The sequence below is a fragment of the Primulina tabacum genome, chromosome 5, assembly GCF_025594145.1.
Source record: "Primulina tabacum isolate GXHZ01 chromosome 5, ASM2559414v2, whole genome shotgun sequence".
Classification (NCBI taxonomy): domain Eukaryota; kingdom Viridiplantae; phylum Streptophyta; class Magnoliopsida; order Lamiales; family Gesneriaceae; genus Primulina; species Primulina tabacum.
Genome location: NC_134554.1, coordinates 8,830,189 through 8,855,273, shown reverse-complemented (window position 1 = coordinate 8,855,273; position 25,085 = coordinate 8,830,189). Strand labels below are relative to the sequence as shown.

The window sequence follows — 25,085 nt, the reverse complement described above, 5'->3', positions numbered from 1 at the left end:
GCTCAGTCCGACGAAGACGAAGTATTGAAGTCAACTCTGTCCATACCCAATATGATAATGACAATCGAATAGATACAATATCAGTATATAACTCAGTTCAAAACCTGTTATGATTAATACTCAAATCAAAACATAATCTGATCAGTGACAATCGACATAGGGTACCCCAATACCATCTCAACCAATACCGAGTCTGATCAATATCTACTTACGGATGTTTCGACAGTATAACAATACAGTCTCGATAACTCCGTCAATTCCAACACCACAGATATAATACCAGAACTCATAATTAATATCGGTAGAAATCAGAATCTCAACGATGATATAAATCTGATATCGATTCTTAATCAAATCGACTCCGAAAATCATAATAATTCCATAATCAGTTCGTTTCTTAATCTGACTTCGATTCTATGATGTCTAACATGTCAAGAACATCATATATGAATTCCATTCAATTCTGACAACATCATAATTTCAAACCATATCAAAACGTAGTAAAACTTACGTCCAGTTGTAGCCTACGTCGATAGGAACACAGTACTGAAGTCGGATTTAAAATTCGGACGGACGAATTTCTCACAAAAGGCGTAAGGATTTTCTATCACTTTCCCCTGACCCTTTTCTCGGTTTTCTTGCCAAATTCTGAAGGGAATTGCATTGTGTATATATATATATATATACATCAACGATGCATGCTGAAGCCAAGTGGATCATTCTTCATAAAACACGTCTCGCATGCGCGACGCCTTCCGCGCATATGCGCGAGGCTCTCTGGACGTTGGTAACAAATGCTCGCGCATATGTGCGCACTCACTTCGCGCATATGCGCGGGGCCTTCTGTCCGTCTTGTGCATGTGCGCGCATTATGACGCGCATGTGCGCGAGAGCTACGGTCCTCGCACCACAAATCTCACGCGACACCTCATTTCGTGTTTCAATTAGCCCTTTCATAATTGTCTCGATTAAAATCAATAGTCGCAATTTAGCACGATATAAAATCTCGGGCATTACAAATACTCTTAGAATAAAAAATAATAGTTTTTCCTGGATGACCCAAATAAGATATCCGTCTCATAAAATACGACTCGTGAGACCAGTCACACACAAATTTTTGTCATATGTGTGATATAATATATAAATATTTTTTCAAATGATTAGTGTTTAAAAATAATTACTTGTCGTGTTGGAATTTTCGAACCGGACAAACAAATTAAATTTAGAAAAGAAATGAATAAATTATTAAAAATAAATTTAAATATTAAAGATATTTACTATTATTTATTTTTTAATAAAACATGGGAAGAGCAATGCGTCACTCCTACAACCAGGGGGTGTGGTTGAAATGGAAGCCACCCCCCTGCCTTCTCAATATGTTTTCAGATTTTTTTAAATTACAAAATTTTCTGTGTTTGTTCCTACTCAAAAATAAAGAAAAGATCATATATATGTAAAATAAAATAATAATTTCCAAATAAATCCATATTTCAACTTTAGATACGTAAATTCTATATAATAAATCTCTTGTATACATTTTAATTTGACTTATTTAAACTTAAATAAAAACTTGTTTTTAGATTTAAGTCTACATATTTCATTAATTGTTATTTCGTAAAATCAAGTTAATCAATGGAAACATAGGAAAATTATTATCATTTTTAGATTTTTAGAAAATAAATTGGTGGAATAGATTTTTTAATATTAATGAATAATCGGTAACATATATTATATTCTCTATAATTATTTTAATTTATTTTTCCTTGGAATAAATGAAAGGCTATGAATTCTATATACAGAGATGTAACCAAATCAAGTCAATTCAAATAGCATCTCACATTTAAATTATTAAAGTTGAATAAAAAAATTGGAAGAATGTGTGGAATATTTTGTAATTGCTAATGAAAAAGTCGTTGAATATTTTTGCGAATTCACCTTGGTTGAATTTTCTTCGGCAAATAATGGTATTCTAGCATTACAGGGAAAAAGCAAGATGGCAGAACCTGTCATTAATTGTGTTAAATTTCCTCTGCATTTTTTTTTTATTGTTGCATCCGAATCTTTTATATATTCAATGACTGTTAATTGTGAATTTTGTTGATAGCTGTTTTTTTTCCCAAATATATATCGATCTATATATTTTTAATTACACGATAGTATCAATATTTATTAAATTTTATGTGATTCATTTCCCTTTACTTAAGATGGATTTTTTAGAAAATAATATTGTTTCGGGAGTAACTGTGCTTTAATATAGAATCAACATTATATTGTAAATTTGTAATTGGTTCTAATAAAAAATAAATAAAAAGGGTAAATTTTTTATTCAATAAATCTCAAAAATAAGTTCGGTTTAAATTTGCATGCATATAGCTTAGAGGTTTTGTTTGCTTAGCGTGACAACAACAAGAGTGAATCAGTGAGATGTTAGAAAAATTCAAAAAATAATATTATCATCGACTCCAATTTTTGATAAAAACAAATATTTGATTTTATAATTGATATTACAATCAAAATTATGAGTTCTATTTCCATAAGGCGCAATCATATTGAAGGAGATGGTCATTGAAAGTAAATGTTGGATACTAATTTGGATTTTATTATCATTATTATTATTATTATTATATATTATCATTTTCTTTGAATTTGGAATTTATAACATGTGACCTTAAATGTTGTTGTTTTTTAAATAAACCTTAACTGTTGGATTTTGGGGGTAATATTCATATCATAAATTTTAATGGCAAAATCTGTACCCTGGCGGGGGAGAGAGACAGATCAAGCTACAGATAGCACGTACGGCCATTTATGTTTAATTTTTCTCTGAATATAATATATTAGTTTTCAAACAAATTTTAAATATTTCAGCTCATTACAATGATGATTCTGAAACGTGTATGATTATATTCCTTGGGACATATACAATTTTTTTTTTTCCTCTCATTTTCAAGCAGTTATATTTTATATATATTTCCAAGGAATGTAATCTTACACGTTTCAGAATCATCAGTGTAATGAGCTCAAATATTTTTATATATATCTATATATATAAATTTTTTGTGTGCGGCATACTTCAGAATCCTTGTGTAAGATGGTTTTGGGGGCCAAACCTAGTAAATATGTATTAAATACATTATCAATGCAATTCAGTTTGGCAAGCTTCGAATTTGAAAATCTTCAGCTATAATCTCTAGGGTTACGTCTGGTTGTTAAATGAAATTATGAAATGATTAAAAGAAAAATAATAAAATAAATGATTGAAATAAAAATATAATATATAATGATAAAATAGTATTATGTTTGGTATGATGGTTAAGAATAAGATACTTAAAAATCTTTTGATGAATTGACAAAATTGCCCATCCACTTCGGCGGCGGCGGCGGTCTGGCGGTAGCGGCTGACAGTTGGCAGTTGTCGGCCGACGGCGGTCGGTGGCGGGAAGTGGTGATGAGTTTGGATATAGGAGAAGGATAAAATTGAAAAAATATGATGTATTAAGAGTTAGATAAATAATCCTAGGGAGTGAGGATTGATTATTTTATCCAGTTAATATAACATAATCATTTATAGTAGGGATTGACTTGGTTAAATAAAAATCCTACCAAACGTGAGATTAGGTGGGTTAAAAAACTATAAACACACATAATCCATCGTACCAAACGTAGCCTAGGAGTAAATAGTCGGTCTTGCTTCGATTTTAGAATATATTTGAGAGCAATAATATCTCATATTATAAGAGTGATTAAAAAGTGATGTTTGACCCGATGTACTATTTTAAAAATTTAAATTACATTTTTATCAACAAATTTGCAGAGAATTATTTTTGTCGACCATGCATGTCCTGTGGAAAAACAGTTGGATATATATTATGTTAAAGCTGATATTTGAACTTAACTCAACCCCAAAAATTAGCTTAGCTCAAGAAGAGAAGATTGTTCAAGTCAATTCTCAACGACTTAATTCGAACGAGATTAGACATATACATATATATATATATATACATATACATATATATACATATATATAAGAGTAACTAAGAATGAAAAGCAGGAGGATTTAAAAGATCCATTAGTCATAATTTAAGGGACAAATTTTTTGGTCAAAGTACCGTTAGTGTTGCGAGTGACATGCTTGGAGTCGTGTCCTCATGTGATTGTAGGTGTTGTAGCAGAATGTTGTTCGAGATTCGGAGCATACGGTATACATCTAACTAGCTAGTTTAACTCTTCGACAATCAGATACACGACGATTTCACTGGGTTGCGTCTATCATCTTATGGTCCTAGACCAAAGTTTGAATTATTTAGTTGATCACTATGACATATATCTATATTTAAATGTTGCGCTGTTTCGGTCCTAGCACTTAAATTTACGCGACCACTTACCAGTTTGGAGTCGCAAGGCATATCCAAATACCTACTATGAATATAGCCCCATGATGCCCCAGAATGTACCGGGTCAGGGCCCTAAGACTTCCCGGGCCATGGATCATGTCCATGGTTAGTGCCCGGGCCAGGATGGATGCTCTCAGGCCGAAAGCATGACAAAATAGATTAATGTCTCGACCACCCGGGACACAATTTCTCCGAGATGTGGAATACCCGAGTTCTTCTATAATTAACCTGAGAGGCATTCTGCTCGGTCACCTCGATATGAGTGAAGTATTTAATGCCGCCGATAGACAGTGTGTATAGCCGACCTATCTCTGACACTAATGCAAGTGGACAATGAATCAAATAGACTGGATATGACAAGTGTGCGATTTGACATGTCAGAGCAATAAGGTATAATCAGCCGCCCTATTATAATTAATGCTCAAACACAAAGAACGAGGTTATTATTGCATCCTCTACTATAAATATCAGGTTCTTTACTTGCATTTATTCTCTATTCAGATATTAAGTACAAACATTGAATACTCTCATTTATTGCTCACTCTCCACACCAAGCCATCACTTGGCTACATTGGTTTTATTGCTCGAGTACTCTGCTGACTTAAGCATCGGATTGGTCACGCCGGACACCCCTCCGGCGCCCATTCACGTGGTTACTTTCTTGTTCGCAGATCTCTCGGATCTCTCAGGGAGGAAGTTCAATCCAGACGCCCAACTCGTATTTCCTTTTAATAACTTGATTGCAAATCCGGCTGAGTACCTGACCCGACTCATCCATTTCGCCCGGGTTGCATCATTGGCGCCGTCTGTGGGAAATTGTGAGTTCTAAGGCGTTGATATGGCTCCTACCAGAAGAACAGCAAATCAAGACACTTCCTGAGTTCAGGGTGAAAACAACACTCGTGTTTCTGGTGCAGGTTGTCCTCCCCCTAATGGTCCTCCTCATCCCACCATTCATTTAACTCCCGAGGAGTTAAACAAGATCATAACTGATTCGGTTAAGATGGCCACAGCAAAGAAGGCCACCACCCACCATTCTAGTCCTCCCGAGCAGCAACGTGAGCAACCGCAAGAGGAAGAGAGAAGGGAAGAGGAGAGGGAATCAAGTGCGGGTTCTAAGTCCCCCACTGTTGCGGAAGAATTGGAAGAATTGGGGAAAAAAGTAAAGGTACTGGAGGGGCAGGTTGGTTCCAAAAGCAGTTCTCAGGCTGTTAAAGGTTGTCCTTTTGATGATGCCATCGTCCGGGAACTGCTTCCCGGGAATTTCAAATCGTCCAAAGTCAAGGAGTACGACGGTAGTTCTGATCCTGAAGAACATCTCGCTAGGTTTGAAAACATGGCTATGCTGCACTGCTATGGAGACCGGATCAAGTGCAAAGTGTTTCTAACCACCCTGGTCGACTCAGCTCAGAGATGGTTTGAGGGGTTAGCTCCTCAGAGTATTCACTCCTTTAAAGATTTTCAGAAAATGTTCTCGCATCAGTTTAGCAGTAGCAAGAAATATAAAAAGACTGCCATTCAGTTTATTCGAGGTGAAGCAGCGCCAAGACGAAACTCTCAGAGCTTATATCAAAAGGTTTAACCAGGTAGCCTTAGATGTGCCTACTTGTGCGCCCGAAACAAAAACTACCGCTTTTACGCAAGGATTACTAGAAGGGGATTTCTTCCGCTCCCTTACCAAAAAACTGCCCGAGGATTTCGAAGATCTTTTGTCCCGGGCAAAAAAGTACATCAATATGAAAGAGGCCCAGCATCAGAAGAGAGAAGCATTAAAGAAAGTAAGGGGAGACCGGGTTGTCAGGCCTGAGGAAAGAAGTAACAAGAAGAATGGTTCCGGGCATTTTTCTCACGTTCCCCTGAGAAATGCCCAGGATAGGGAGGTTCAAAAATGCAGCTCGGACGTAGCCCCACCTCCAAGTCTTACAATCCGACCAGAGAAGATAGGATATTGCACTCTACATAAAGAATGCTCTCATAATACGAATGAATGCCGAACCCTAAGGAAGGGATTTAAAAAGCATTCTGAGCCGGAATCTCGCCCTACCCGGGATGAGCCCAGGTCATCGCCTTGGATATCGCGACGACCTGGACCAAGTGTTCCTAAAAGATCGGTCAACATCCCAAGTGGAAACATGAGAACAGAAAAGAATTCTCGGGAAGAAAAGGGCAAACAAATAGAACAGAAGGACCCTCCCCCCGGGGAGTAGTTAAAATGATTTCGGGAGGATCTACTGATGGTGATTCTAACCTGAGCTAGGAAAGCAAGGGGTAGAAGAGTGTGTTTAGAAGTTGATGGAAGGAGGCAGAATGAGACGATTATTAGTTTTGGCCCAGCAGACCTCAGAGGAATCAGCTTACCTCACAATGATGCTCTGGTCATTCAGGCCCGGGTCGCTAATTATGATGTGTTGAGAGTTTTTGTGGATAATGGGAGTTCTGTTAATGTCATTTTCAAGGAAGCCTTGGTCCAGATGGATTTACATGAATATCCGCTGGAATCAGTTGAGACTGCTCTGTTCGGCTTTGCAGGCCATGCCGTATACCCTGAAGGGGAGATCACTCTACCCCTAACACTTGGAAGTAGAAACTTGAGGAAGACAGTTATGACAGTTTTCACCATAGTTGATGCCCCATCTTCGTATAACATAATCCTTGGAAGGCCAGTTATGAACGAGATGAGAGCTGTAGCTTCCACCTATCACCAGAAGATCAAGTTTCCCGATACGAGAACAAGTTGGAGTGGTTAAGGGAGATCAACCCTCCTCCCGGAAATGCTATGGTGAAACAGTCCGAGTAGACCAGAAGAGGGTGAGAAGGGAGGACAAAGGGAAGAAGGTAGCTCAAGAAGTGAGAGAGAGAGAGGAGAAGGAAGTAAATTTTGTCATGGAGGACGAGCAGGAAGTGGTTGAAGTAGAACCAGGAAAAAATATTCGGGTGGCTCGAGACCTTGAAGATTCCACACGGGTAAAACTCCTAGCCTGTTTAAGAACTAATATCTCTGTTTTTGCATGGTCTCAACAGGAACTTATGGGAATATCACCCAAAGTAGCCGAGCACCAGTTAAACATCATCCCTGGATCCCGACCTGTAAAACAGAAGAAAAGGCATTTTGGGCCCGAAAAAGACAAAATCATAGAAGAACAGGTGAAGGAAATGCTGAAAGCCGGCCACATCAGGGAGGTCCAATTTCCCACATGGCTCTCTAATGTGGTCCTTTGTTCCCAAAGCTACAGGGAAGTGGAGGATGTGTGTGGATTTCCGGGATCTGAACAAAGCTTGCCCGAAAGATTGTTACCCACTTCCTCGAATCGATCAGTTGGTGGATTCAACTTCCTGGCTTCGAGTTGTTAAGTTTCATGGATACATATCAGGGATATCACCAAATCCCCATGGCTCGAGAAGATCAAGATAAGGCCAGCTTCATCACTTCTGGGGGCACCTTTTGCTATGTGGTCATGCCATTTGGATTGAAAAATGCCGGGGTCACATACCAGCGCTTAATGAATCAAGTCTTCCAGAAGCAGATAGGTAGGAATATCGAGGTATATGTAGATGATATCTTGATTAAAACTCGAAAAATGTCTTGTTTTATTGATGATTTGGCAGAAACCTTACCACACTGGAAAAATATGAAATAAAGCTCAACCCGGCCAAATGTGTGTTCGGGGTCAAGAGTGGGAAATTTTTGGGTTTCATGGTCACGGACCGAGGAATTGAAGTCAACCCAGAAAAGATAAAAGCTGTGATGGATATGCCCTCCCCTCAATCTGCTCGGGAGGTACAGAAATTGACCGGGAGGATTGCTGCTTTATCCCGATTCATTTCTCGATCTGCTCACAGGAGCTATCATTTTTTTCAAGTCCTCAGGAAGGCCCAGAAATTTGGTTGGAATGAAGGGTGTGAACAGGCTTTCCGAGACTTGAAGAAACACTTATCCGAGTTGCCTGTTCTGGTAAAGCCGGAGCCGGGGGAGAAACTGTGGGTTTATTTGTCTGCCACTGAACATGCTGTTAGTTCTGTTCTCATCAAAGAAGAAGGGATATATAAGAGGCCCGTGTACTATGTCAGTCATGCCCTCCGAGGAGCAGAGTTAAAGTATAATGAAATGGAAAAAATAGCTCTAGCCCCGGCCTGGTGGTGACTGCTCGAAAATTAAGGCCATACTTTTTGTCTCATCCAATAGTGGTCCTCACCAATTCTCCGCTTGGAAGAATAATGACACATGCGGAAGTCTCAGGAAGGATGGTCAAATGGACAATAGAGCTGGGAGAGTACGACATTGCATGGCCGCTATCAAAGCCCAGGCTCTGACAGATTTCTTGATAGAGATGGTCCAGCCGGCAGAAGAAGAAGTATGGAGAGTCTTTGTTGATGGTGCTTCAAATCTGTCCGGATGCGGAGTTGGAGTGGTCGTAGTCGCCTCATCCGGAGAGAAGATAAAATTGGCCTTGAGAATTGTTTCCCGGGTTACAAATAATGAGGCTGAGTATGAAGCTGTTCTGTCAGGATTGCAGGCTGCCCAGGAGATTGGGGCCTCTCGAGTGATTATTATTCTGATTCTCAATTGGTGTCACAACAAATTAAGGGTGCTTACGAGGTCAGAGATGAAAAAATGCTCAAGTACCTGAAACTCATCACAGCCCGGGCTGCCACTTTTACTGACTGGAGCATTGAACAAATCCCCCGGGAAGAGAATGAGGAAGCTGATAGTCTGGCCAAGTTGGCCACCTCTATGTCCGAGGTAAGCACCCGGGAAATCATGTGTTTCACCCGGTTGGTGCTATCTGTTGATGAAGCATCGCCTACTCGAATGACTTCATGGATGACTCCCCTGATTGAATACATAGTCCAAGCCAAGCTTCCAAGTGATCGGGCTCAAGCTTTAAAGATAAAGAAACAAGCACCCAGGTTCACTCTCTTGAACAATATTCTTTACAGGCGGTCATATCAGGGTCCTCTACTTAAATGTGTTTCAGAAAGTGAAGTAGAATATATCCTCCGGGAAATTCATGAAGGATGCTGCGGAGAACACCTAGGAGGGATGGCCTTATCTCGGAAAGCCATATTAGCAGGATTTTGGTGGCCCCGGATAAATCAAGATGCTGCCCAACTTGTCCAAAAATGTCAGGGTTGCCAACACCATTCTAATTTTCACCATCGCCCGACTGCAAGTATGCAACCAATCTCCGCCTCATGCCCTTTTGACCAGTGGGGTTTGGATATAGTAGGCCCTTTCCCCATAGCCCGAGCACAGAAAAGATTCTTTTGGTGGCTGTTGATTATTTTTTCTGCATGAGACAAATTCATCATACTATAATTACACCATCCACTGAACATATGAATTGGTTCATAAGCCCATATAATATATTATCCAATTTCCATTAACTTAAAATTAAAATCCTGAACATTTCCCATATCCAACATATTTGGCTCCTCGTGAGCCTTTGGCTTTACCACGAGTTACTGGCCTACTGTAGTAATGCTGCCCGGGGAAATTGTATGAGCTGATTGGGCAATCTCAGACAGTGTAGGTTTACCTATAAGCACTTGTGCCCCAGGTACTGATGCTACCCACATAGATTGGGTAGGTTGGGCGGACAATCTCTCGGGCAGAGTAGACCTTCCCTGTTAGCACTTATGACCTGGGCTCTGTGGGTGGGCAACTTCCCGGGCTATAATGTGTATCATTCTCTATAAATACTCTTGACCTGATATGATAAGCTCGGGTTGGGTTATCTGCACACATTTAAATAAGAGAAATGTTAGTGAGACGTTAGAAAAGTTTCCGGCGTGATCAATCTGACGCTCAAATCAGTGACATCTCAAGAAAATGAGTATTAGAAGTGTTTATGAGAATGAATTGAACTCCCTGATTTTACCTCTGTTGGAGTCATTTATAGGATTCCAATGTCGATGCTCATCCCGGATTATTTGGATTGTGGCCACAATGCCAGGGTGTAGGCCACGTCGTGTTCCTTGATTATCGGTGGACGTGGTCCACGATGTATTGACTCAGTCTCATCGGGTACCTTGTCTTGTCTGGCTAGTGAAGACTCCAAAATGCTGTAAGTGGCTGGAATGCCAAGAGCTTCCTTGTCTAGTTAGACACTTTTTCTACCTTGGCCAATCTTCCACCCGGTCCCTCCTGGGCTCTCCCTTCTTGATCAGTGTATGAAGATGGCCCAAGTTCTTCTCGAGGTATCGTATATCATCGGCTGAACTCCATATATTGATACCGATCATGTGATGTTATATCCGTAGTTTGGTGTTTTGTACTGTTTACACGCTGGGGTTCTTGAATTGTTATTCAATCAGTGACTTTTGGGACTTGGATTTAACGATGGTTCTAGCTAGCTAGTTGGGATTGTGTGTTGTGCCTCATAGAGTCTTAACGGATTGTGTTTTGTTTCTATACATCATGTATAGTAAATCAATGCTATGTGTCGAAAGCCAGGAGTCCATATTATGGATATTATAGTTAAAAGGTTGTCGGTTTTAATGATGATGTTAGATAAAATCTCGAAAGAGTGTTATATACGTTCCAAATGATATAGCCGATGATAACGATATAAATCAAATCTTTTTAATCATACAACAACTCAAACAATCCATTTCGATTGCTCTATCAGATATGGACAATTATTGTACCTAACAAATACCGCTACATGTTATTGACAAGTATTGTTATTAAAATTTGTATTTTTTTATAAAAGGCAAAATATTGTCCATTAAAATGGGTAAAGAAGATGAAACATATTTAACATTTTCTGAAGTGTAAATATTAATTATCAATATTATTACGAGGCTTTGAATTTGAATTACTAGGATGACTGCAATGTTGAGTTTTATTAAAACCCCTAGAAAATAATTTAACATAAAACCTTAAAAGAAAATTTTAATTTATACATGATTTATAACCTCTAAAGAATTATATATTTAGCCAAAAAAAGAAGGAAGAAAATAATAATAAGAAATAATTAGAATTTTAATTTATTTTTATAATATATAAACAGAAAAAAGAAGCTGATGTAAAATAAGCTAGATTGAATGCCAAAATGGATTTCCTCTTTCTCATGCAGTCCAGATATGGGCTGTAAAGCCCAAAAAGGATTAATCGGCCCATTACAGAGCGACATCGAAACGATTCCACCCTCCATCTCCTTCCATTTTCCTCAGTGGATAAGCCTGCAAATGCTACACACACTTCACACACAGTGACGGTGAACTGCGGGGAAGGCGAAGAAATGCTTGCGGCACGCCCCAATTCAACCTTCCACGCCCCACCGTTTCATTCCAAAGTGTCAACTTCCAAGAAAGCTGCATTATTTTCTCAATTTTCTACTTTGAATTGCTTTAATTCCTCGGTTAATCGTCATTTTGCTTCCATTTTGTTGCCGAATTCCGTATCTCGAATTTGCAGAACGAGAAAATCAAGAAACGGAGGCAGGAAGTGGACGAGTACATTGTTTACTCGATTAAGGATTGAAGCTTCTTTAACGGCGGAAGATAATGCTCGCATTGAGGAGGCTCCGTTACCGCTACAACCCTCCGCTCCTTATTCCATCAAAATCCCAGTCGGCGATCGTCATGTTAGGCTTTTGAATTAATTTCTGTTTTTTTTGGGGGGTATTTTTGTGTGTTATTTCATATTGAAAGTTGGCCTCTAATGGGCTGGAGACAACTACCGTAAATAACAAAAGTTAAATTTTGTTTCTTGAATATGATTTGTTCAAAGGATGCGGGGTTTTGGGACTTTTTTGTTTCTAACATTTTCCTTATTATGATATGATTTCAGGCAGAATAATTTTGGTTGTTTACGAAGCATGATAGCTATGGCGTTTAAAATGGATCACAAATAATTGGTGGTCTATTTTGTGTTGCTTAACTAGTCCCCAAGCGTATTTTTTTAGCTGTGTTATTCGGATGTTTGATAAATTTTTCCGTTGAATTTTCACCTCAAGCTGTTCTGCATTTTCTGCAGATATTTGTTGAGACAGGTCACATGGGGAGACAAGCTAGTGGAGCTGTTACGGTTACAGATGGAGAAACCGTATGTTTTGAACTTAATATATGTGTATCCCAATTAAGTTCTACTGAATTATTTATTTGAATTCCCCTGGACCAGAAACGTGATATATGTTGTTGGTTAATATGAAAGAATGTCCATTCAAATGCGAATGCATGCGCCTCTCAGTTTGGCGAATTTAATATGAGTAAAATAAGAACTTTGGTAGTGTGAAGTTGGTGCTGAACCTATCTGTTGATAGATGTATTAATGTATTAGCTGCATGTTGTTTAAAATACCTTTTTAATTTTTTTGTAGATCATCTACACAACTGTTTGTGTGGCTGAGGATCCTAGTGAGCCTTCTGATTTTTTTCCTCTTTGGGTAAATTATCAAGAAAAATTTTCGGCAGCTGGTCGAACCAGGTAATATGCACGTTTTTTGTTCCTTCTAATCTTTAAATCCATGGATAGTCTGTGATGGAGGATAAAGTTTTTGTAAACCTGCCTCTGTGCAGTGGAGGATTTTTTAAACGAGAGGGAAAGACCAAGGATCGTGAGGTATTTCCACTTTCTTAACCTGCTAAGGAATTTTATTGTTGTGATACTATGGCATGGACAATTTCATTGTTTAGATTTTACGACTGTACAGGATTCTGTCAGCTCAGTCAAATCAATGTTGTCACGAAATATGTTGACTTAGTTTAGGAAGAATGAGAACACAGACAAAGAACCAACCATAAAGGGGTACAACATAAAACTAAAAGCCAATTCTATTTTGAAACCTATTATGATTACTCTTGAGGACTTCAAAGCTCAAATGTTAGGGATAAAACATAAAACTAAAAGCCAATTTTTTTTTTTTTTTTGGTTTTTGATAAAAATAACCTAATTCAAGAAAGAGAGTAACCTAATGCAAGAAAGAAAGAGTTGATCCATCACCACTTTGGTCCTCGTTAGTCATCTATATTTAAGCTGCCCTCTTATGACTTGGCACCTAGGTCTGCCTTCTTAATCTGGAAGGTCTGTTCAGCTTCAGATTACCTTCGGGTTCGGGTTGCCTGTTCCTTTCAGACAGCCTTCCGACTGAGGTTGTCTTAGACTACATTGTGAAGCAGTTCATATCCGGATTGCCAACTTTTGTCTGCTACACGCGTTAAGTTGTTCATTGAGTTTAGTTTGAGCTTCCAACGGGGTTACTTACTGACTGCTACACCATTAGTTGAGCTCCGACCCTAGGATTTCAAATCGAGCTCTGGAATACTCTTCCTGATTTGGTCAATTGGACTCTTACATTTAAATTGCTGAGGATCCAACACCCGATTTCTCGACACTTCCAGTTTTGAACTTTTCTTGACTGCTAGTGTCTCCGATCATTAATTTCTTTTGGTTGACCGATTGTCTCCCAATTGGCTTTCTGTTCATTGACTTTGTTCTACTTCTGATTATGTTTCTTGCATAAAAAATTCAGTCCCTTGTACACTGCTTTCTAAAATAATGGGAGGTGATTGTATAACTTCTTGCTTTGTCTATTTTCAAGTAAATTAATGTATTGGGAAGATAGTTGCTCAACTTTTGATGCCGCTGGAATAAACAAATACTTAACATTTCATAATCAACATCACTCTTTTAATATTTTTTAACGGGGCTTAAAGTCGGTTATGTGATACTTTGCAGTTGTGAATATTGCCTGTAAATGTGTTCCTGTATTTATTAACATTTGAAAGTATTTGTCTCCCTCTCTACCAAATTGTCTATACTGACCTGACATTTGAATCAAGTAGTTTCTTCTTGCAGGTTCTCATTTGCCGACTCATAGATAGACCTCTTCGCCCAACGATGCTCAAGGGATTTTATCATGAAACACAGATATTATCTTGGGTACTTATTTTCTTGTGATCTAGCGAGTGAATCAGTGAAAATAACCATCTCTACTGTTTTCCCGTACATTTCTATGTTTCTTTAAAATGACATTCTCTCAATTACCTGTTCTAATAGAATTAATATTATGGAAATCCTAAATTTAGTTTACCGTTTAAAGACTTTCAAAGATGGAAATCAAGGATGAGATATTAGGACGTGAAAGGATTGATAAATTGTTGTGATTTTGTATGAGATGACTAGTAAATCTTGAAAATTGATTTATTGTTTAGACTGAGTTGCAGGTGTCAGCTGTTAATATCTTCAGATAATAATTAGAAAATCTGTGCTCAACCGGTTTGAGCCTACTGAAATTGATTGATTTTTTAGATTAAATACGAGTGATATGAGTCAGCCATGTCACATGATGATACGTACCTATCTATAATGGGCCTAGGATAAAACAAGCCCATGAGTTATAAAACATTAGAAGTAACTAGAACGGGGGAGAATATAAACGTGAATGGGGAGAGTAGGTTGTGGATTATGTTAATTTTCATTTTGAGTGTAATGACTAGCTTAGGCTAGGGAAATACTAACAGTTCGCTATGGATATTGTGTAAATCGGGGAAATATTTCTATTCCATTTGCAGGTAATTTGAGTTCTTAATTTGTGCAACTGAGTTCTTAATTTGTGGTTGTGACACATGATTTTGAAGTGAGGTTCTTAGAGTCAATTTTAGTTGGAATAACTACCCATGCCTAATTAGCTCATGATTGTGCAGCACCAACAATATTGTTTCATGCATTCTGAATTTTCATCATCCCCTGGGACAGGTATTAAGTTATGATGGTTTACACCCCCCAGATTCTTTGGCAATAACAGCAGCTGGAATTGCAGTGTATAACCATTTATTTTGCTTCTTTTTTACTAGTTGACTATATCAGGTTAATCAATTTGATCTAATTTATGATTTTAATTTTTTATGTTAAAAAAAATCCAATACGACAGAGCTCTTTCAGAGGTGCCAAATTCTAAAGCTATTGCTGGGGTACGAATTGGTCTTATTGACGACAAGTTTGTTGTGAATCCAACTACCAAGGAGATAGAAAACTCTAAGCTGGACTTGATGCTAGCAGGGACAGATAGTGCAATATTTATGATAGAGGTTATTTTTTTTATTTTGACCATCTGTGCTTAAAGTATATCTAGAAATCCAGGAATTGATTGGTAAAACATAGTTTGACGTTTCTATGGAAAAATCCAAAACATATGGTCAAAAAGTTTAATTAATCTTGTGCTTGCTTGTAAAATTTTGTTTGCCTTTCGTTCGATTGGAACATATATGTCGGAGTTCTGAAATCATATGGTGTTGTCTGTCGGAGTTCTGAAATCATATGGTGTTGTCTGTACTATGTTCCCTCACCCGATACCTAGGGAACAGTTACCGATGCACGTGAGCTTCATAACTTGGGTTGCCCAAGGTCTCCCGTCTTAAATATAGCACTAAAAAGTTAATTTACTAAATTAATGATCCAAAAATACTCTCTATTTTGTTAACAAAGATTCTTGGTTATTTACTGAACACTACCGGCATCAAAGTATGGTAGTTGATACATATTCACTGCATCCTGTTGCCAAACAGTAGCAGACTGACAATAAATTCAAGTAAAAAGCATACCTCAATAGTTTGATTAAACAGGTTTCTCCCTGCATAAAAGAAACACATATATTTGGTATAATAAAGTTATTTCAAGTACCGTGTTCCCGAGATGTTATGTTCTAACCACTTTTTGTTTTATTAATGGGTCATCATAGGGTTATTGCGACTTCCTTCCAGAAGAGAAGTTATTGCAAGCTGTAGAACTTGGACAGGTTCCTTGATTTTGTGCTTCTTATCTTTATATTCCACGCTTTTATTCTTTGCACTTCAATTGTGGAATAGCACACGAATAAATTTCGAATGTCTGTGTGAAGGAGTATTTGTGTTTCTTGACAATTTCTGGTCCACCGCTGGTCAAAAAATGTATTTTCACCATACCTTGCTACTTTTGATGTCATCTAATCCACTTCAACTTTTAGAATAATCACAAGTCTCATTAAGCTTTACGTGAGTGACTAGAAGTTTTTACTACCTGCAATGTCAGAATGCAGTGCGGACTATTTGCAAAGAGGTGGAAACATTGGTGAAGATGTGCGGGAAACCAAAAATGCTTGACGCAATCAAATTACCCCCTCCTGAGCTGTATGAGCATGTCGAAGTATGCTTAATCTTCTCTTGTGACGTTATTTATCATAGATTTTTCACATTATAAATTCTAACTCCGTTATCTTAAAAAAAATTTAGCCAAGTGTTATCAGTATCACTTTTTTATTTGTCCCATCGCAATGTTTTTATCTTGTATTATTGTGTCCTTGTAACTGCAGTGTGTGGGAATTAGGATATGCCATTGACAGAAATTATCAAGTCATTTTAACTATTGTGTGGCTGTCCTTATATTTCAACATATTATTTCTTAATATTGGTATTTTTTTTATTTTTTTATTCCTTTTGGTTTGAGATGTCTGCATATCCAAAACTGGGACATATAGGTACAGAGCTACTGATGAGACTTTCCTCCATATATCTTAATGCGAGTATACTTGTGCCATAATAAAAAAATCAGTGAGTTGTGAGAACACTTCAAGGAACAGTGCAGAACAACTAAGACATTGATAGTTGCAACACAGTTTGTTTTCTTTGTTTGAGAGTTTAGTGAGGAAAATCCAGTATTTGTTGAGTGGAAGAGCAGAGCTTATTATTTGAGTCAGTAAGGCATAACTTGTTTTGATACGTCTACACATTTGTTGTAAGCATGTTTCAAACTATATTTGCTGAGTTCATGTCTCATGGATGTTTGGTAGATAAACAATGTGTAGGGTTGAATAATACTGGCTTTCTAAACATGGTGTTTCCTTCGTAGTGTCAATTTGCAAAACATTGTATAGAACTATTTTGAACCTCTGGATATTAAGTGATTAAATCTATTTATAATAGTTATTATATTATCACCATTCTCTTAAGTAATGACAGTGATTTTTGATATATTCAGGAAATTGCAGGTGATGAATTAGTTCAAGCTCTTCAAATTAAGAGCAAAATCCCTAGAAAGAAGGCGTTATCATCTTTGGAAGAAAAGGTGTTGAGCATATTTACAGAAAAGGGATTTGTTAGTAAAACAGAAGCTGTTGTTACTAGTGAAGTGGTCCAGGACTTGCTTGATGACGAAGAAGAGGATGAAGAGTTTGTAGTGGACGGTGAAGTTGATGAAGGTGATGTTCATATAAAGCCAGTCTCAAAAAAACCCACCCCATTGGTAATTGTTGACCTTGGAGGCAACCTTCATGTTTTTCTTTTTACGGATGATTGCTCATTTGCATCTTGATAAAGCAAAACATCTGTTTAAATTCCATATTTCTTCCTGAAAATTTAAGTGCTACTGGTGGTGTTACAATTAACATAGTTTGCATCAATTCATCTCTTCTAGCTTTACTCTGAGGTAGATGTGAAGCTTGTTTTCAAAGAAGTTTCATCCAAGTTTTTGAGGAGGTGTATTGTGGAGGTAAGATTACCTCTTAAGCGTTTATTATCTTAATCTATATGCTTTTTTATGTTTGAAATCAAACATATTTTGTAACCAAATTTAATATTATTACATTACAACGTATCTATGAATGATTTGATTGTGATTTATCTAAGGGAAAATTCCTATCATATCTATCTCAATTTATTTTTACTTATAAAGAGGTATTAATTATACCAAAATATAAAGAGTTCAAATATCATTCAAGATTTTTGTCAAAAGAGGTATTAATTATATCAAAATTAAAAGAGGTAAAATATAATTCAAGATTTTGTCAAGACAATATTGCATTTTAAGTTCAACGCTCCTATCATATCTACTTAATTTAGTTTTACTTGTACAAAGAGGTACTAATTGTATCAAAAACTAAAAGAGGTAAAATTTCATGCAAGATTTTGTCAAGACTTTATTGCATTTTAAGTTCAACGCTTCAATTATGATATCAATGTTTGGCTTCTGTGGGAAAGTTAATAAATATATATATCTTTGAATGAGTTACTTGTAATTTAGTTATGTGAAAAATTTCATATCATATTTATCTCAATATATTTTCTTATGCATAAAGATGTGACAGTTTTATCTTAACCTGATAGAAATTTATAGAGTTTTAGCCCCTAGACACTGTTATGGGATGTGGGCATGTGACCTTTATGTTTAAATTACGTAAATCTTGTGCGTGTTGCCTCTCAGATAATGACGACTCTACAAAATTCAATATTTCAATTGTAACTTGCAGTTTTACTTTGATGGATCCTCACACTTATCCGAATATATATCATCATGTTTTTAATTGTTGTCCCCTGCTTAAGTCTTGTGGTTTTATTTATATTTCACAATGATGTTAGCATCATATCATGACATAGTTTTTATTAGCATTTAGTGTTGTATGGTAACGGACAAATAATGGATTTGATTTTGCATAGAAAAAGCGAAGATGTGTTTACCTCGGTGTTCAAATTTTTGTATAAGTTTTTTGGTTTACCATAACATAAATGATGCCTGCGTATTATTATAGCTGCCTTTTTGCTGATGAATAAGTTGTTTTTCTTGTTCCATGATTTTTAGTCTTGTATCTTTTCTCTCTCTTTTATGTAGGGAGGAAAAAGAAGTGACGGCAGAAAACCAGAGGATTTACGGCTTATTAATTCACGTTGCGGATTGCTTCCTAGAGCTCATGGAAGTGCTCTTTTTACTCGTGGTGAAACACAGGTTTGGTGATATTAGTTTGCTGCAGAAACCCGCATTTGACACTTGCATGGCTCTTTTACATTCTTCTCATTTTCTTCAACCTTTTATTGAACACTAAACTGCAGGCTATTTTAGTTTTTGGAGATTGAAAAGTTTTGATCATGGAAAAAATAGGTTTTTTTTATTTCTTTTAAAAATAATAAGTAACTGCATACTATTAAAATTAATAAAAATTATTATGATGAGTAAAAAACATTATAGATCACAGGAAATGTTAATCACTGAGTTCAAACTCTCTAATTACAATTTTATTTATTTCACATAATAATAAAATTAATAAAAAAGATTAGGACGAGTGAAAACATTATAAATCACAAGAAATGCTAAAATTAATTGAGACATATGGGATTCCACTTAGTTCTTGATAGCTAATTTAGATGCATGAAATATTGAATTAGTGTTCCAGCCTATCAATAAATTGTTACATCCTTTCATTTTGAAAGTTTATGATGTGTTTTCGTTCTTGTTTTATAGTCATTAGCTGTGGTTACGCTTGGTGATAAACAAATGGCACAGAGGCTAGACAACCTTGTGGATGAAGATGAGTTCAAGAGATTTTATCTTCAGGTAAAACTTGATAACAAATTTGTCTCTCTCTGGTTGAAGCAGTAATATTAAGCTGCTGGTAGAAATCCATGGTAGTTGCAGTCTTGCAGATTTGACCTTGATTTCAACAAGTTAGCAACCTGAACTAAAGGGAAAGTTGCTCTTTCCTCTTTGCAGCATGTTCTGTTTTTTTAGTACTGCTTCCACTGAAGCTATAACATTTTGGTGGAACTTTTCCAATACACGAACCATGTGTATTTTCTCAATTTTAAAGATAAGCTGTTTCCTAATTATGGTTGTTAATTTTCTACTTATTGACCATGTCACTCTCTTTGCATATCTGAAGATCACATGAAATCTAGTAGAAGAAGATGAATTTATTATGATTTGAACATATGTTGAGGATCTTGGCAACTCCTTTATAATTGTGCACTGAATAAGTGCTGCATAAACAGTTTTAACGTGGAGGGTTTTTACTTTGACATTTAATTCATTTATTTCAATTACACATCAAATAAACAAAATTAATCTTACTATCAAAGCATATTACATTTTATAGCAGGCAAATGTGGCAATTATCTAGAATCTCCACGCTTTTTTACTAATTGTCTCAATTCTTATGATTCAAAGCAATGTTACATAGAAAGATGTTCCAATTTTCTTCCACTCCTAAGTGAATATTAATTCACAGGCACTGTTATTTCTAGATTCACTGGCGTTGACTCATCTATTTGGCCTGTTGGGCTGTATGTTTTTTGTAATGTCATTCTGACTTGAAAATCCAAGGCTTTAGTCAGTAAAACCAAGAAAAATTATGTGTCTGTGTTCGTTTTGCATGTAGTACTCTTTTCCTCCCTCATGTGTTGGAGAAGTTGGCCGTCAAGGAGCACCATCTAGAAGAGAGATTGGACATGGAATGCTTGCGGAGAGAGCTCTGGAGCCTATATTACCTTCAGAAGATCACTTCCCTTACACTATTCGTGTTGAGAGTACCATAACAGAAAGCAATGGCTCTTCAAGGTAGCGCATCTCACTGGTTGGTTTGGCGACCGTGTATTTCTCTTTATGCCTCAAATTTTTTCTCCTAAAACCAGATGGTGCTTGCTATTTAGAAATGAGGCTGAAAGACGTAATGTTCTCGAGTCATTCCATGCTTTATTGATAGTATATTTGATTCCATAAAAGCTACTTCCAAGGAAATGCTAATTCCAAAAATGTGGAATCTCCTATTGTTTGCCTCGTTCCCATGGGTTTGGATTTTCCCAATGATTCTGGGAACGAATTCATCATACAAATTAAGAATATGATTAGGCATATCCTTTTTTTAATAATGTCTATCTTATCTCCTAAATAGCTCCCTTACTACCATTCTCTGCTATCCCTGCACCTATCAGTAATCCTTGCCCTCTGTCCTCCTCTACTTGTCAAATCATGTGGTAACACCACTAAATTTCCTGCTTATATACCAAATTGAAACCATACTAGCCATTCGCTACACTTTTGCTCAGCCACCACCTCTTTTCATGACTCGTCCCTACACGCGACAACTACCCAACACTACCGCAAAAACTCTAACCCCATTCCTATTCACCACTGCCAATCTATACCCTTAAACCTGCCCCAGTCAGTGTGACATCCGCTCTCCAGACCTAGGACCATCCACCACCTTCCACCCATTCCTTGAACCAACACCAAGTTTCAGCCCCATCCCTGTTCCCAAGCGTAGCATGCATCCTCCACTACTATGTATAAAGTTATTAGGTTATCCTGTAATGATTAGTTAATTATTATTTTTTATATCTAGTATTTGCTTGTGGCAGTATGGCCTCTGTGTGTGGGGGGTGCTTAGCTCTACAAGATGCTGGCGTTCCAGTCAAGAGTTCAATTTCTGGAATAGCAATGGGTATGGTCGTGAACACTGAAGAGTTTGGAGGAGATGGTACTCCACTTATCCTATCTGACATAACAGGGGGTGAAGATGCTTCAGGAGATATGGATTTCAAGGTCGTGGCTACTCTAATTTCCAGGAATCGTTTATATGAATTATATTCTTGATTTCTCTTTTAGTTCTTCTACACAAATATGTTCTGTTTTTCTTTGCGTCTTTGGTCTAGAGGAATTCATTGCTGTGTGTTGTCACTCATGCATTGATTGAAGTTGCTAGACTCATGTGTTGAGTAAATTATAATTTGGCGCTTCAGGTTGCTGGAAACGAAGACGGGGTTACTGCATTCCAGATGGACATAAAGGTCAAATCAATTTTTCATTTTGTTACTTATTTCTCTAACTTGAGTTGACTATTATAGTATTATCAACTAATATAATTGAGTTTGCTAACATGTACTCAGGATCTATCTTGTCCTACTATTGTTACTGTATCCGTGTTTTCATTATTGAATAGCCTGGGTTCATTATAAATATGTAATGGCAGGTGGGAGGAATTACTATACCAGTCATGAAAGAAGCTCTCCTGCAAGCGAGAGAGGGTCGAAAGCAAATTCTTGGTATATTATTGAAACATGCTATCAACTGCCATGAAATAAGATCTGACCTGTATGTACCTGAAAATCTTGGATAACCAAATTGGAATTAACAGTGGCTACAAACACTTTAGAAAGCAATTGGATGAACCGAACTAGGACAATAAGTGAGAAGTCAATTTTTGCTTATATTTTTAAGGAACCAATAGATACACCAAGAATGAAAAATGTATTGTTATTTTTAGGTCGTATCTTTTACCTTCAATCTGACACTCATTTTCCTTTCGGTTTCTTCTTTAGCGGAGATGTCAAAATGCTTTCCTCCTCCTTCGAAGAAACTCTCCAAATATGCTCCTATAATTCATATTATGAAGGTTTGTCAATCTCGATGTCCATCTTGTTTATCTTATCAGGACTGAGATGTGGATTTACAGTAACTTTTCTGCCAATGCAGGTGAAACCAGATAGGGTTAACCTTATCATTGGTTCAGGTGGGAAAAAAGTGAAAAGCATAATTGAGGAGACTGGAGTCGAGTCTATAGAGACTCAAGATAATGGAATTGTTAGTCAGAAGATAACTTATCCCCTTCTTGTTGATTGTTAATCTTAGCATCTTTTCAATAATGAAGCATAATATGTGGATGTCACACTGACAGGTTAAGATATCCTCTAAAGATTCGTTGAGTTTGGAGAAATCTAAAGCCATTATTAGCAACCTCACTATGGTTCCAACTGTTGGCGACATTTACAGGTCTCCATTCTATTTTTCTGCCTTGTACAATGTACATTGTTCATTTCGGGAGGAATTCCTGGTCATAGGGGTACGTTGACTTATTTTGAGAGGCTATCAACTGAGTCTATGGATTTTGAGGGAGTTCATAGTTCCTGAATAGTGACATAAACTGAATTTTACTATTCATTTTGTGCGGATTTTGTAGTTATCGAGCATTAAGAGTTTCCTATTACCATAGAAACTGAATTTGTCTGCGAAAATGTTTTTTGTTTGAAAAGCATTATCTCTGTCTCCCAATTTCTAGCAGAGTATCTGATTTTGATTTCGTATTTAGGAACTGCGAGATCAAATCTATTGCTCCATATGGAGTTTTTGTGGAGATTTCACCTGGCCGAGAGGTAGTCCAAATTTTCAAAAAGCATTTGTGCTGCGTGCTAATATCATTTAATAATTTATTTTTATAGCACTTTATGGACTTTTGTCATTCCTCTGGCCTATCATGGCGTAGTTATCATTTTTATTTATGTTTATACTTTAGGGACTATGTCACATTAGTGAATTGAGCACAAGTTGGTTGGCAAAGGCAGAAGATGTAAGTATTCTGCACTGAAGTACTTTAAATAATTCTTAAACATTGCGATGCTAACATATTTAAGTATGAGTCACAGGCTGTCAAAGTTGGAGATACTATTGATGTAAAGCTCATTGAGGTTGATTTTCTGCTACAGTTTTTATGTTGCTAACCTGCTATTAACTTTACTAATGTAACTAAATCACCTTTGCACGGTACTGCCCCAAATTACTATGGTAATGTTTTACAGATCAATGGAAAAGGCCAACTTCGGTTGAGCCGGCGTGCATTACTTCCAGATTCTAACACTCAGAATATGGGCACAAAGCAACGTACTGTTGACCTTAGTGAAGAAAGTACCGAGAAGGGTAAACAAAACAGTGTCACGAGGGCTGTGGAAGTTGAAAATGCTGAACCATCCAATGAATTAAGTGTTGATATTAAAGTCAGGAGGTCCTCCAAAAGTAAGCCTGTAGAGGCCAATACCCTCATGGAGGACAAGTTTGTCAAGGAATTGGTGAGTTCGGCAAAAGATGAACTTGAATCTGACAGAAATAGGCCAAAGAAAAGCAGCGACAAACCTGCCATCAGTATTTCCAGCAAGAATGAAACCACCGTAGTAAATGGAGAAGTCGAAAGTGGATAAATATGATAACAGAAGGATTTTTGTTATATAACATTGATGGATGGAATTTCCTCTGATGGAGAACAAAGGTATGATGCAGCATTGCATTATCCTGTCAACTTCCGTTTATTTGTTTTTACGCATCCCATGATTTGTTATCTTTTAACGTTTCTTAGTATACAGATTTTTAATCATTTGGGCTTATATAAGAGTCGTCTGAAACTTTTGCTATTATGTCTGATAGGAAATTTACTCCGATGAAGTTAACCAGCTTGCCTATCCATACGGGATTCATCTTTTGGTCTCACTTTTTAAGATCCACGAAGGTGCTATGTCTTTTATGCATCACAAACAACAGTTCTAAGTGCCCGGTAAGGTGGATAAACTCGCTTCTCGATATCATTCTACTGTTGGTACTACTATGATGAAAGATCTGCATGCTGCTCCAGGCCTCTGTTTCTTGCTTGCTCACAATATTTGCATTTTCGACGGGTTGTTTTTCTCGTCTGACACTTTTTTTTCACGTGGTTGCTATTAAAGCAGCTGAGAGTCAGCAGCAGCTGTAATACATATTTTACACCGCGAATTTAATGCACGAGCAGCAGACCAGGGTGAATAAAAATGTGATCAACTCGCAACATGTTTTAGTTCTAAGGTAGTTAGGGTCGGGTGCATGTATCTCGTCTTTGTTTAATTGGATTTTGTTAGATACTAATGTATCAATGGTATTCAAATTACTTGATCCATTCTTTTCCCACACATATCAAAGTTTAAATGTGACATTAAAATGTCAAGTTTTTAAGTACATGTGATTTATATCCATTAATATTCATTAATAATGTTTCCATAATAATAATATTGGTTTTTATATGTTTGTATTTTTATAATTTTATTATTTTATATTATCAAATTTCAATATTAGTCTGGTATTTTTTTTATTTTTTTGGTAATTTAAGTATTTCTCGTGTGATATCATTGCAGTGCTCATGTATATAATATC

At 36.9% G+C, this 25,085-nt stretch overlaps 1 protein-coding gene across 1 annotated transcript; it reads left to right on the top strand.

Annotated features, from left to right (window-relative positions):
- The first annotated feature begins 11,552 nt into the window (after positions 1 to 11,552).
- On the top strand, positions 11,553 to 24,827 carry LOC142546223 (putative polyribonucleotide nucleotidyltransferase 1, chloroplastic). Its single transcript, XM_075653824.1, has 25 exons — positions 11,553 to 11,983; positions 12,376 to 12,444; positions 12,718 to 12,824; positions 12,917 to 12,959; positions 14,196 to 14,279; positions 15,096 to 15,160; positions 15,271 to 15,427; positions 16,078 to 16,134; positions 16,407 to 16,520; positions 17,352 to 17,615; positions 17,787 to 17,861; positions 18,978 to 19,091; positions 19,605 to 19,697; positions 20,518 to 20,696; positions 21,497 to 21,680; positions 21,878 to 21,925; positions 22,108 to 22,180; positions 22,457 to 22,530; positions 22,611 to 22,718; positions 22,813 to 22,907; positions 23,224 to 23,287; positions 23,428 to 23,481; positions 23,558 to 23,599; positions 23,711 to 24,174; positions 24,330 to 24,827. Exons 1-24 carry the CDS (start codon positions 11,639 to 11,641, stop codon positions 24,104 to 24,106), a joined length of 2,904 nt encoding a protein of 967 aa, XP_075509939.1. The 5' UTR covers positions 11,553 to 11,638; the 3' UTR covers positions 24,107 to 24,174; positions 24,330 to 24,827.
- Positions 24,828 to 25,085: the final 258 nt, after the last annotated feature.

Coding starts and splice junctions, on each gene's coding strand:
- LOC142546223 (XM_075653824.1), top strand. CDS start 11,639: ATGCTTGCGGCACGCCCCAATTCAACCTTCCACGCCCCACCGTTTCAT. Junction 12,960..14,195: donor GAAAGACCAAGGATCGTGAG/GTATTTCCACTT, acceptor TTCTTCTTGCAG/GTTCTCATTTGCCGACTCAT. Junction 23,288..23,427: donor AGATTTCACCTGGCCGAGAG/GTAGTCCAAATT, acceptor TTTATACTTTAG/GGACTATGTCACATTAGTGA.